At 44.6% G+C, this 14,612-nt stretch overlaps 1 protein-coding gene across 1 annotated transcript in view; it reads right to left on the reverse strand.

Annotated features, from left to right (window-relative positions):
* Positions 1–3,624: 3,624 nt before the first annotated feature.
* Positions 3,625–14,612, reverse strand: part of LOC147614904 (uncharacterized) — a 57,724-nt gene continuing 46,736 nt past the window's right edge. The window contains exons 4-7 of the mRNA XM_086780230.1: positions 6,261–6,350; positions 6,097–6,162; positions 5,505–5,771; positions 3,625–4,234 (exon numbers count right to left, since the gene is read on the reverse strand). Of these exons, the coding sequence (XP_086636356.1) occupies positions 4,010–4,234; positions 5,505–5,771; positions 6,097–6,162; positions 6,261–6,350 (648 nt within the window). The 3' untranslated portion in view covers positions 3,625–4,009. The remainder of the gene's footprint in view (positions 4,235–5,504; positions 5,772–6,096; positions 6,163–6,260; positions 6,351–14,612) is intronic.

Consider the following 14,612-nt stretch of genomic DNA (forward strand, 5'->3'; position numbering starts at 1 on the left):
AAGGTAAATATAGGGCAGCATTCACTGTGTGATTTGAATGTGTATGGTTGAGAAGATTGATGATGCAGGATCTTTGTGTCCTTTCGGATATCCCTACTCCAATTTTTAATAAGCAATGTCAATACCCAAGAATCTTGTCTTTCATGCAAGGACCAAGCATACTGAAGTACACTACCAGTATGTCAAGGAGAGAATCCATGCACGTGAGAGATCAATCTAATCTATTATTACGTGAAAACTTTAAGGCATTCAACAAAGCTTTGGGCCTCATCCCTTTCAGAGACCAATTTGCAATAATCTCGATAAATCTCACATTTGTACTACAAGGGGTTTGTTAGATATTTATGGTAGTACTGCATTGAGACCATGTACTGATACCATGCACACTTTTTTTCCATAGTCATCCAAGTGTGATTAGATACCTTAAGGTTAGCTAGTATATAAGTGACCACATCCATTGTTTAGGCTTGTTGCTCGTTTGTACTTTCTCCTTTGTACTTGCAGAGAGCTTTATCTCTGTCACACTCTACATCCTTGTGTTCTTTTCATTGAACATTGTGCATGTGAATTCAACTCCACTGTGAGCTAACATTCAACTCATTAGTCCAAATACCATATCTCAAAGCTTAGGAATGGAAAGACCATGAAGATTACACTATCAAAAATTAAAATGCTGTAAAAGGTGAGAATAATTAAAATTGGATTTTTTGGATTTACGACAAGGAGACCATACACATCCTTGTCTAAGTACAAAGCATGAAATATATTACATGAAGAAGCATGTCATATATTGCATGAAGAAGCTTGTAGTTCAGCACGATTTCTCACACTAGACTACAAGGTCAAGCACATCATAGTAGGGGCTGACAAAGCTTGCTAATTCTTGTATGATCTCCCTTTACAAGGTGAGAGTACCCCTATTATTGAACTCTTGCTTTGAATTGGCAAATGCCTTCAAGGTTTTATGGGACAATGATCCACATCACATGTGGTGCATTCTAGCATATCCTTGGGTACTTAGGTTGCCCTCGGGTTTGGGGATCCGTGTCCGCCTTTTATGACTTAAAAATCACCACAAATATAGCCACCTTGTGCTTAGATGGTTTTCTCCTTTCGAATTCCCACAACTCGAGAAGCCATTGCAACCACCTTATCCTTGTATTTCCCTCTTTTGAATTTCCAATATAGGCATATCAAGACCTTGTGCTTAGCTCTAAAGGATATCAATATAAAAGATATATATTTAGTTATAGGTTGCACTAAACAAGATACATGGGATAACCAAATAGGAGCAATGTGCTACGCCCCCTACTGCAGCCTGCAAGCTAAATAGACAAGGAGGAATTAAAGAAAATTGGGACAAATAAGAGTCATGGGCACTAACCACTCTCAATCTTCTAGTTTGTAGCAGCAACCCAAGAGCTAAATGGGCAATGAGAAGTGAAGACAAATAAGGGTCATGGGCCTCATCCAATCTTCCTCTTTGGTCTTAATCAAGGCGTTGAGACTTTGTTTGCAAGAAGATCCATTTTTTAAATAAAAGGACCAACAACCACTCATTGTGGCCTATTTGTGAGAATTATGAAAGGAAACACCTGGTGGGATCATAGACACTCATTCACTTTCAATGCATATTTTTGAACAAAACATAATTTTCTCAGGTGCATCCTCCAAGGCTCTCACTAATATTCTCCTCTTTGAGGTAATCCTTCTCATTGTCTTCCCAAAATGAGGAGGAAGTAGATCGTCTGAGCTTCCTGAACAACCCTACAAAGATTCTCGCGAGAATAATGGAACTGATCCTTGCCAAAACGAATTTAGAGGGCCGATGTTTCTGCATATACATACAATTGTTCTTGTCTGATGAATGTGTTACTAAAAGTGTCATGTGCTCTTTGAAGTCAATTTAGTTTTTATGAAGTTTGGCCTTTCTTGTGTAAGCAAGCAGTCTTTTTGGTATTGATTTCATGTCTTTCTCATTTACCTCTGTGTCGAGGGTGTTTCCAAGATGGCCTAGAGCTCTATCGCTAGTCCCCAACCCAAACCCTAATCAAGTTGATGTGATCACCTTATTTAAAAAAGAAGGGGAAAAACATTTCTTTCCATCCAAACAGCTATTGGATTGATTCCAAAGCTCTTAAGGGAGGACCTTCCAAACAAAGATTTGTACATGTCCTTGTTATGTACTCTCAACAATGTTATGAAGGAAATAGCCTTTCCAAATTTCTTTTGAACATGTATAACTTTTTTCATGATCATTTATTTAATGATTTGTTGTTTTTCCTTTGGAATCCTTCTTTGACTAAAAATTGCAATCACTATTTTATCAATCACTCACCATATCACCAAGAGCATTCAATGAACTATCACACTAAGATATTATTGGGCCTTTTTAATTTTCAAGAGTTTAAATTATCCAAAACATGGAATGCAGCTTAGGCCTTCCTTTCCAAAGATGGGGGGGGGGGGGGGGGGGGGGGAATATAAAGAATGGATAACCACTCTTTTTGCATGCAAATTGGGAGTTCACCTTTGACCAAAACCCCACTTGGCTTAGCTGGCTTGAGAGGTGAATGATGGCGTTTCACAAAAAAACATGTTTGAAGAGAATATATACAAATTTATTTGCACTTTCTTTGATACCATCTTTAACAGAGAGCAACCATGGGCTCAGCCTGAGTGGAGCACTCCAGCCTCCCAAAGAGAGGACTTGGGTTCGAATCTACCCAAGGCATCTAAAGCACTCTGTATATACATGGAAGTGTGGCGACACGTGTACTTGACACCATGGCATGCATCTCACTGGGATTTCAACTTGGCATCAATACAACCTCACATTGCCTCAGCTTTGGAGACTCAAATATGTGAAGGCTCTAGATCATGCCTTTTGCACTAGTTGCTATCTAAAGAGCCTTGGGAACACATGAATGCTCATCATCTCATTCCCTACTTGGCTTTAGTCTCACCATCATCGTTTGCAAGTGCTATAGCTTACATAGGATGTTCCAATAATTTTAGAAGTTAATGGTATCCTTCATAACTTTTTCAGTTTGACTACGACCAGGTGTGTCCTGGTGGGTATGTAGAGAGAACAAGGGTTCTCATGTCAAATGAAGATGTTGGTGCTACAAGGATGAGATTTGGTTTACATTGACACAAATAAGAAGTCTAGAAAGCAACCACAACTGTGAGTAATAATATGCTCATAAATAAATGTATCAATCACTTGTGACAGTTAGTTGCTAAATAGAGTTGAATATGAGTAAACTTTGGTGGCCCAAAAGCAACAGGATCCTTTCACATTGATTTTGTGGGCTCATCCAAAAATGAAGTATCATTGGCTAGTTATTATGTTGTAGCCTTTCCCACACTAAAGTTATTGAACCATTTTTTGTTCAAAACATGATGTTTTAAGAACATTTTGTAAACACCCCATATGCACCTCTCAATAGCCTTCACTTTATGCTTTCCTGGGACGAGGAGCAACAAAGAGATTTTAGCCAAGGTGCGGTTTTGTAGCTGACCAAAACAAATGGCCTTTTTCACTGCATTGGCAGCTAGGCCAAGTTGCACGTGGCAAGGCTCTGTTTTGAACTCCAGTTATATATATATATAGCCATCAAATGCAATAAAAACATGCATTGCTACTTTTTGATAGTGGTCCAACAATATAACTTAAACCTGACATGCAAGCAAGAACTTATTTCCAATTCTGCTGCATCAATGCCAACACCAACAAAGACTAACATGGTTTTCCTATGCACATATCAGTGACTCAGCCTGTACAATATCCTAGACTCTACTAAAGAAGCTGTCTCTCGGATACAAGCCCTTAAGAGAGTTAAATAGGAAAGAAAGACATTGAAAATCTACATCCACAGTATCTTAGAATGTTTGCAATATTGTGAGGTGGAATTTGTGACAGAATGAATGTTGCCTTTCCATCTGGAGCATGTTTCCTGAGTCCTCAGCATCCATAATTTTCGCGTGTTTAATGGGATTGATCGCCTCAATCTGCAAAGTCTCCTGCTTCTGATGTTGTATTGATATCCTGATCAGCTTCCTCCTCTTCATCTCCACCACAAAACTTCAATACAAGATCATGAAACACCTGAACTGCTTCTGTCACTTTCTTCTGCTCAGCCAGCATGGACAACAAAGTCTTCTTGAGGCCCTCAAATTCTTTCTTTTGAGAAGCCTCCTGCATCTTGTCCTCGTTTACATCCGATTGAACCTTCAGAAATACAACCCAACATGTATAATCCGGGTTAAACCGACGAAACCATGCAGTGCACATGTTCAAAGAGCATGCACAAAGAACAAATGTGGATCAACTGCATCAAAACCATCACAATGCAGCATTACATCAAAAAAAGCTTTATGTTTTACACCATGTCAGCAGAACTAAGCAGGCCATCTGTTCTAGAAGTACTTCATGTGTAAATCGTATTAGACAAGGTGAAGTGACCGTATACAGAAGCTTTAATTGCCCTCAATGGCTCCATCTCCATATCCACAAAACTGGCAAGTTTCTAATAATAGTCCTTAGATGAGTCTGCTGCTGAGTAATGTAGTCTGAAGGAGAATCGGCGAACTTCATAACAAGAACTATCCCAAGAGCAGTGTAGGAGGGAGCACAATCTGCTAGGTCCCCTCATAAATATCTTAGCTCCTGAACATGCAACTGAATTAGTATGGTGTGACAAGCACTGGCAAGAAGCAATGTATCAAAAATATCGCAATTCGCAACTGTCACCAATGGATTCCAAATCTGGTCTAGCCAGACTGCAGAAAGCAATTTTCTGAATGCTCTCAGTCACAAACAGCTGTGGCAGTGAGGTCCACAAACACATGGCTGCCAAGTACCTAGGGTCCAAGCAAAGCCTCTCTAGACTAACTTCTTAGTGTCTGATATCTAAAATTGAACGGATTCCGCAGTCACACCCTACTTGTTCCCTTGGGAAGCTTGACACTACTTGAGAGATCATTGCCAGCCATCACTGTTTGATAGAAGTGGAGAGCCAGATAAACAGAGGTGATCGAGGGCACACAGATTCTTATGAGCATCTCTCGCATTTGGGGAGATATTATTCACACCCTATGGCCACATGGGCTTGTATTCAGAGACCCTTTAGAGCAGCAGAAGCAAAGAGGGCTGCTTTATGAGAGTGTGGGACCATGGTATATAAGTTTATCCAACTCCCCATTAGGCTCTCTTGGCACCACCGTGCCCCTGTTTGGCTGCATCTTCCTTACACCTTTTGATGAGATCTTGCTTATGGCCGTGATCTTGTATAGACTTTATCATACTTAATAGAAGTCTCTTTGTTTGAAAAAAAATAAAAATCAACGGACTTGTGATAGACAGAGTCTAACTGCCTTGGTTTGGAATTAGAGAGACAGCTCGCCTTGGTCAGGAATTTCTAAAGAAAGAGACACTTCCTGGCCTGAACATTAATTCAAAGGAAATCAAACAATTTACATTAAACAATTTTTAGTGTTACCTGGTTCCATGTTTTCTTCAAAAGATCAAAAACAACTGTTGGAGGGGCACTGATGCCATGGTCATGAGCAATCGTTGCAAATGCTTGAGGGCTGATGCTATCCCCACCGTCTGGCATCAGCAGAAGGGTCTCTCTAAACATTCTCAGTGCACTTTGTGTAGAGATTGATGGATCGGCTGTGCTGATAATCTCTCTAAACTCAGTGAATGTCAGAACCCCATCTTGATTCGCATCACCGGCAATGAATAAGTTCACCAATTCTTGCAGCTGAAGACATAAACAGGAGAGAATTGAGTACATCAGCTCACAATCTCCCCACCTCTTCAAACTAGAAAAAAGGCCATAATGGAGGTACTAGCATTCTCTCACTTTATATTCAAACAATAGAATAAATCATGTGGCATACATTGCATTGGATAATAGGTTTACAAATTTGTTTTTTTCCCTTCCAGAGATGTGTCACGATATGCACTCACACCTTTAGAGCAGGGTGAGACATGAGCTAACCATTCTAGCAAGAGCCTACTGACAGGTTCACAAAATCCATTAAAAAATCCATACAAGTACACAGGCGTGAGAGGTTTGTATTAACCTTTTCCTCCGTGAGTGGTGCCTTTTCTTGAACATTCGTTGGTACAACTTGTTTTGTCTCTTGCACCTGGACTCAAAAAAGTGGAAGGTATACCAACATTTCACTTTCTTTGCAGATAGTTAAAACAAATGATGAAATGGAAGGAAGGGATTCCATGGGCATACTTGTGTATGGGGACGAGACTCCAGTATGGTTTCCATCAGATGATCCCAATCCAATTTTTTCACTTCGTTCTCCTTCACCAACTTCTTGATCTGCATTATGAAGGAGGGTTTACTAGGCCTTCTTTAATCCTATAAAGTAGAACATCAAAAAGCAGGCAAATTTTTTTGGTGAAAGTCAAAATGGGTCGTGAAGCTCCCCATCCTGCTGAGCCATTCTGCCTGCCATTCCTTCCCCCTCCTGCTGATCCCTTCTGGCCACCTCTTCTTCCCCCTGCTCGCTTTCTTTTCCCCTCTTTGCAGCTCTGTTCCTTTTGCTTCCCTGCCTCCGCCTCCAGCCCGGACTTAGCCCCTCGTTTTCCCATTTACCCTCAGAGTCGGAAAGTTTTTCCTGGTGTTCAAGTTGGCCTTTTTCACTCAGACTCCCACTTCTTCTCGTGCGACTGGGCAAACCATTAATTTTACAGAAGACAAGCTCGCGACCCTCTTCGCCAAGATTGAAAGAGACACCAAGACGACTATCATTGCCAAAATCTTCGAGTCACATCCATCCAATCTCCAGGCCCATGATGGGATACTTGCCCCTCCCAGTTCGTACTCCACTTCAAAGACGTGAGGTTACTTGGGAGAGTTTTCTTCCAAGTAGACTCTGATGCTGAGGAAGCAGCCTCAGAGGTGTTGAAGGGCAGTCCATTGTGCCTAAGGAAGTTGTTCTCCCTGCCATACACCAGCTACATAGTTGGTCTCATTGGTCATTTTGGCCTTTTGTAGACGTTAATACAACTTTCTTTCTCTCTCTCGCCTCGACCTTACTTGAGCGGTAGTGCTTCCAGGCACATTTCCAGGAGCCCAGGACGAAGGGCTGGCTTTTGAACACCCTCGTCACACCAATCTTGATGTATGGAGCAGCCTTCTGGGCCCAGATTTATCCAATGAGGATTGGTAGCGAGTTGAGAGGCCCCAGGTCATGATGTTCTCTCGTATGATCTGCGGCAAACCATCAGTCCCACACCACATTATCCAAGCAGAGTTTGTTGCAGCCCCAATGGTAGTGGATGCACTCTTCGAGATAGTCACATACCCCCATCGCATCAGTCACATGGATCCCCACAGGTATCCAAGGCTTGCCTTGAGTCCTCAAGACATCTAGCACTTGAGGGCCACTCTGGAGTATGGTATGCACTAGTTTCCACTTGGTTCTCAGTATATGGGCTCCGCATGGACCGCGCACCCCCCCTATAGTTTCGCCTCCCTTTTTCTCCGGCTCTCTCACGAGGATACCAACTGGGTTATCTGGTTAGATCTTCTTAGCCTCTAAACCCATTGCACATGTATCACACCTCCGGAGCTCCCCACGAAGATGCACTTCTACAGAGATCACTTTCTCACACTCATTGAGGATGGATTCATCCAGCAACCGGGCTACTTGAGTGTTCACATGTCCCATGCCATGCGGATTGCGATTGGCTAGATATAGGTTTCATCCCACCGCCTCAGAGTGGAGACAGGTAGAGTTGAGCGCATCTTCAGAGCTGGGAAGCTCATACGGAGACCCAGAGAGGAGAGGATCTACCAATTATGCCACATAGAGGTTGAGACGGAGAAGCATTACATATGCTGCACTATCTATTTCGTGAGGGATTTGGTCCACTCTCCAGGATCATTGACTTCCAAGACCAGCGTTGCCTAGGCCTCTTCCTGCTTGAGCTCTGCAGACACATGACACCTTGAGAGAGCTTCGGCCCCAACCACTCCGGCCCCTCCCTCGCCAGCCAACCATCACTAGTTTCTTCTGGACCCAAGAGGTGGAGGGCACTGATATAGTGGATCCTCCACGAGTTACTCCGGACCTACCTCGCCCGAGAGGAGTTACCTCAGACCAAGCCTCCGCACACCAACATGCCCGACGCCCTCGGCCCCCCGGCCATCGGCCACGATCACCTCATCAACTCTAGATCCAAGACATGCTCCACCGCCATCGAGCTACCTTTCCACGTGACATAGCTGAGGGAGACCTCTCGGCCATACTCATTAGCCCCATGCTTGATATTTTGGGGAGTGGTATACCATCTACTCGGAGCTGATGCTGCTTTGATGTTTCTATGTTCTTAGTATTCCATGATGAGTTTCCACGGACAGTTTTGTATCAGATAGCTATGTTTATGTTTTCTTTATGTTTTATTTTCCATTCCATGATGAGATATGTCATGGACATTATTGTATCACTTTGGTCTCATAGGGCCATTGCGTCTTTAGTAGATGCTTAATATACCTTTCTTTCTTTCTTTCTTTCTCAAGCTCAACTTTCAAGCTCTCCCTCTCTCAACTTTTAAGCTCCCTCTCTCCCTCTCTCTCTCTCTCTTGTTCCATCTCGATTCTGTCTCTGGTAGTATGGAACTGTAATGGTTCACTATGGGTGCAGCCTGGACGACTGGAGCATGTTATGGTGGGGAGAGACATCATACTTCTGACATAGACACATCAAAGCCCAGAGAGAGGGCTACCTCGAGTAGAGGGATTCCAGTGGGAGTCAGCATACAGGAGGACCACACGCCAGGATACCTCGAGAGGGTCGGGGGGAGTAGCAGTTCTATTCAGACGGGAGCTACAGGGGAGACTGAGAGTGGTAGCACAGGATCCAGAGGCCAGATACATATGGATCAGCTTACAACTCTCACAGGACAGGGTTATATACATAGCTCTATGTTACTTTTCTCCATCAGGATCCTCCTATGTCATTACAGAGGACATGCCACAGGAGGAGGAGACATGAGCCTCGCCAAACACTTGTCTGTGAGAGGAGATTATGCATTATTCTACACTAGGGGAAGTATTTCTTACGGGCGACTTCAATGCCCACACACAGAGCAAACAGTGTGAGGTGTATGACTATGATGACATGGAGATCCTCCACCCTGTGGATCCAGAGGAGATAGGGGCTAGTCGTGCATCAGAGGACACTGGACCAGACAGAGGACATTATGGGGACCACTTACTAAAGTTGGGAGCCAGGCATCGTCTCGTTATTTAAAACGGGATGCTACAGTGGCCGGGATCAGGAGGGCTGACATGCTTCCCACATGGGGATCATACACGGACCGGAGGCACGGTGGTAGACTACATTATGGGGTCTTTGGAGGCATCACAGCTTGTCACCTCATTCTCCATTCCACCTCGTCCTATTGGGGCAGATCATACATACTTGGCATTTTCACTAGCCGGATCACCAGTATCACCAGCCCCCCACATACCGACGCCACACACTACCATCTACTTCACACATGACATGGCAGACATATACACTGGCAGAGTAGAGAATGGGCTCCTACTCATGAATCCCCTGGCACCTATGGATACCATTACAGCCCAGTTGGCATCACTCCTACACACGGCTGCGTTACAGAGCTTCCCACATCGTGTCCACTCAGGAGAGCCTGCGAGATTTGGGACTATGCCCCAGAACAGATGGTATGATGACGAGTGCAGAGCCCTATACTCACGGCTCCGCATACAGAGAGCCTTGGGAGCCATCACAGAGCAGGAGTCGAGGAGAGAGATGAGGAGACTTGCTCACCACAAAAGGCGGGCCTTCGCAGAGATACAGGAGCTAGAGATCTTTCATTTCTTCATGAGTAGAGATAGCCTACTACAGAGATCACTTCATGAGTATCACACACCAAACACGTCAATCACGCCTTCTCCTTCAAATCAACACACACAAGAAACAAACACATCTCTGCTCCCCATCAGCAGCAGCAATGCTAGCAAAAAACAACACACCCTCTGGCTACGAGCTGCCCACAAACATGACGACTGATCCCTTTCTCACCTCCTCTCAGAACATCATCACCTCAGCCCATGAGCTGGCCTCAGACACCAGCGGCAAAAAGGAAAAACACCAACATGAGCTCCGCCAGCTGGTCACTGAGCTCGCCATTCTGCATTTTGAGGCGACTACCCAACCAAAAAGAAAACTTTGCTCTTATCTATGTGGCAGTAAAGGCAACAAGACACCCTCTCTCTCTCTGTGCTACCAGCTCTGCGGCAACCTCAACAATGTACACACACACAAAAAACTCTCTCTGGCATCACCAGCCTCAGAGAACTGGCGGCAAAACAAACCAAAAGAACCCGCCTCTGTCATCCACTTCATTGGTCGCCTGATATCATGCTCCAAATGTCCAGACTGTAGGCGATGGATCGCTTCTCAGTCCTTGGCAAAGCCCTCAGCTCGATACACAGGCTCCTTACTCTTCATCAACTTTTTCAAACTTATCTGCTGTCCATTATAGGGAACTTCCAGGACATCCGGTCGACACACCACCAGCTTCTGACATTATCAAGCTTAGGCAACAGAGCAGACTCTTCCATAATAGCACCGGCTCCAGCCGCTCTCTGTTCTTCCTAGAAAACTCCCCTTCACGCACTTTTTTCCTCAGTGCCTCCCTAACCCGAGTCCTGGCTACTGCCTCTTTGATGTTGTCAAAAGAAGGATGGCAAAAAACTGCAGCTTTCAGACAATCACTCTTTGCCAACTCCACAACCACTTATTTGCCCCAACAAAACCCGACTGCTCCAACAACCGACTGCACACCCTCGCTCCTCAGGAACTTTTCCTCTTCACACATTTTTTCTTGCCGCCTTGGCAATCAGGGTCCTTCATTTCTGCAACCGCCATACCCTCCTCCCGCAGAGCCCCACACACTGTAGCGATCATGTATATACGCTGCGATGGCCACGACCATCTCCATAGCAGAGCCGCCACTGGTTCTCGATCAGCTACATCATAAATACCAAACATGGCTATTGTCCATGCGTTGCCAACCATCTTCACATGTTTACTAAATATGGCCAACACCTACACACTATAGGCGCCAAAGAATAACATCCAAAATCAGCCCACGATCGCCCAGCCATCATCACATTTGGGGTTCCCATATATTTTCACGTGGAGGCATCATATATGGTAAGAGTGCACTATCAAATCCATGACTCCATACATGCTTTGTCCAATCATTATCCCAATATGGAGGCATTACCAAGGGCTCTTAAAGGAGCATGAAATCATCCTGTTCCAACATACATGCGTCAAAGCCCAAAGGCTGCCAACATCAAAGGCCTTCCGCAAGCTTTCCACACATTGGAGACCAACCTTCCTCAAGGCCATACGCACAGCTACAATGAAAAGAAACTTCAAACCTCAAGCACCTGCTCCCAAAAAAAACCATGCATGTACTAGCCTACTACAAAACCATCCACTCTGTACACCTGCCAGGGCATTCAGGGCAAAGCTTTTTTGCATGCCATGCATCCCATATGTACACAAGCCCAAAACACCTTTACAAAATTTTGCCTGACATACTTTGCCCAACCCCTAGCCTGCTAAATCATTTATGATCAGCAACAAAAAGCATACGACCACGTTTCCCTCTGTCAATCCTTTGAGCATCATACAATGTAACCAAAACATCTCTATTCCATGTGTTCGAAGAAACATTGTCATCTTCCCAAGACGTAGTTTGCCATCCCACATCCCACAGCATAACATAAGAACTTTTGGAAACAAAGCTCTTGACATACATAGCATCCTGTCTCATCTCAATTCCATAATCACTGATGTAGTCAACACTATTACTAGAAAACCAGTGAAGCAACTCCTGTTGAGGGTAATAATAACTGATAATGCTGTGCATATCCCAAAGAACAAGACTCTATAACCTGTTGTCCCATAGCACTTTCTTGTCCATTAACATAAGAAACATCACCATCAAAGCCATCCACTACAGGAAAAACAAACTCCCCTTCAAAAGGCACCATTGCCAAAGCATCCACCTCAGTTTTTGTGTGTTTTATCTTTATCAAGGCCAATAAGAAATTCATCTATCACAGCATCCATAATCTCATCCATAGCATCAACATCATTCATAGTCTTCTGGTCTCGCTCCTCCCTCATAGCATCAATTCTGCTCGTGGCTTTCTTAACATGAATACATATCTGATCATCCAACTCCAACTCGGGTTCATCATCCTGCAGACTTTCTATATCCCACTCATCCCACAAAGGTACATCATCCAAAGACTCAAAAGCATAAACCGCTTGACCTTTACATCCCCTCCTTCCTTCACTTTACCTTTCTTCTTGCTAGGCCCTGCAGCATCTCTGCCTTCCCTTTCCTGTGGCGTCCATTTCCCCAAAGGCATTACATCAGCTTCCGTCTCCTTCGTCTTCTCAAGGGTGACCACATTCACCACCTTAGTTTTACCCTTCTCCTCATTTGTCAGCCCACTGGTCCCTGCTTCACCTTTAATTTCAATTCCATAATCATTTGCCCTATTGGGAATCTAAGAGGGTAGGGATACATATCACCCCCCATTCGCGGCGGCTTATCACAATCGGGACTTATATGCCCCAATTCACCACAATTCCAACATGTAGGAATAAACCGTCTACCCTTGCCAAAACCACGGCCACTTCCATAGCTTGTCTGACCTTCAACCCCTTCCTGATTATAACCTCTGCCTCGGCCACGTCCACCACCACCTGTGTTCCCTATCATTTTCAAACTCAGATTCTTCATACAATCCACTATTTGCCTCATGTCTTGTTGAAGCCCTTCATCAGAAGCTGTAACAGCTGTGGGTGCCACCTTTGTCCCCTGTGGTGTGGCCTTATTCATTTGAGCTTCTGTCGGTTGCACTCTTTCCAGCATGGCTCTCATCGGTACCGTTTCTACCCTTCTAATTTCAGGCCTCACTACCACTGGAACCATCCCCAGTTGGTTCATCCGTTGCAACTTCCAATCCTTTGATTTGGCAATCTCCACAGCATCCTCATAAGATTTGGGCTTTTTTAGTTCAACCTTCCAGCGAATGCCTCCCTTCAATCCTGCAACAAAACGATCCTTCTTCATCATGTCCGGAGGCACTTGATCCTCCCCCAAAGCCCTGCACAAGGTCTCCCACAGTAAGGAGAATTTCTTTACATAATCATCAATTGGCTCCAATTCGCCCTGTGTCAACCCCTGCACTTCATGCCAGACTCCGTCTGGAACCTCAACCTTCTTGCCTGTTCAAAAGTGCAGTCTTCAATCCATCCTCGGTCATTGGAATGCGTGGCTCAGTATCCCTTAATGACTCTTCAAAAGTTCTGAACCATGTCCTCGCATCTCCCTTCAAACATATACTCAGCAACCACAATACATGTGCCGGCTCGTTGATGTGGTTGCTTATGCACGCAACCTCCATTCTTTCAAGAAAATCTGCTACATCTTCATTAGGACCACCAAAAAACTCTGGATATGACATCATTTTAATCCCCAAGATTCACCTCAAATCCCAAGAAAAACAAGAAAAACACCTTCTGTGAAACCTTCAACCCCTAGGGCATACACCCTTGTAGGCAAAGAAAAATACTTAGCTCTCCTCAGTGGGGGCACCAAAAAGCTGTAGAGTGGAAAAAAGAACAAGGGAACAGGCCTCTATAGCTTCCCACTCCCCCAACCTTGGAATCACTAGCACAAAACGGGGGCACCATAGCAAACACATATGCTTCCACTGTGTGCATGACGAGGTAATCGAAGGCTGGCACAAAGTGCGCTGTGAAAGTGTTAATCCGTGGACTACACCACCAAACACGTCAATCACGCCTTCTCCTTCAAATCAACACACACAAGAAACAAACACATCTCTGCTCACCATCAGCAGCAGCAATACTAGCAAAAAACAACACACCCTCTGGCTACGAGCTGCCCACAAACATGACGACTGATCCCTTTCTCACCTCCTCTCAGAACATCATCACCTCAGCCCATGAGCTGGCCTCAGACACCAGCGGCAAAAAGGAAAAACACCAACATAAGCTCGGCCAGCTGGCCACTCAGCTCGCCATTCTGCATTTTGAGGCGACTACCCAACCAAAAAGAAAACTTTGCTCTTATCTCTGCGGCAGTAAAGGCAACAAGACACCCTCTCTCTCTTTGTGCTACCAGCTCTGCGGCAACCTCAACAATGTACACACACATAAAAAACTCTCTCTGGCATCACCAGCCTCAGAGAACTGGCAGCAAAACAAACAAAAAGAACCCGCCTCTGTCATCCACTTCATTGGTCGCCTGATATCATGCTCCAAATGTCCAGACTGTAGGCGATGGATCGCTTCTCAGTCCTCGGTAGAGCCCTCAGCTCGATACACAGACTCCTTACCCTTCATCAACTTTTTCAAACTTATCTGCTGCCCATTATAGGGAACTTCCAGGACATCAGGTCGACACACCACCAGCTTCTGACATTATCAAGCTTAGGCAACAGAGCAGACTCTTCCATAATAGCAGCGGCAGCAGCGGCTGCAGCCGCTCT

This window comes from Cibotium barometz, chromosome 41, assembly GCF_041138505.1.
Source record: "Cibotium barometz isolate CiBa-2024 chromosome 41, ASM4113850v1, whole genome shotgun sequence".
In the NCBI taxonomy this organism is placed as follows: Eukaryota; Viridiplantae; Streptophyta; class Polypodiopsida; order Cyatheales; family Cibotiaceae; genus Cibotium; species Cibotium barometz.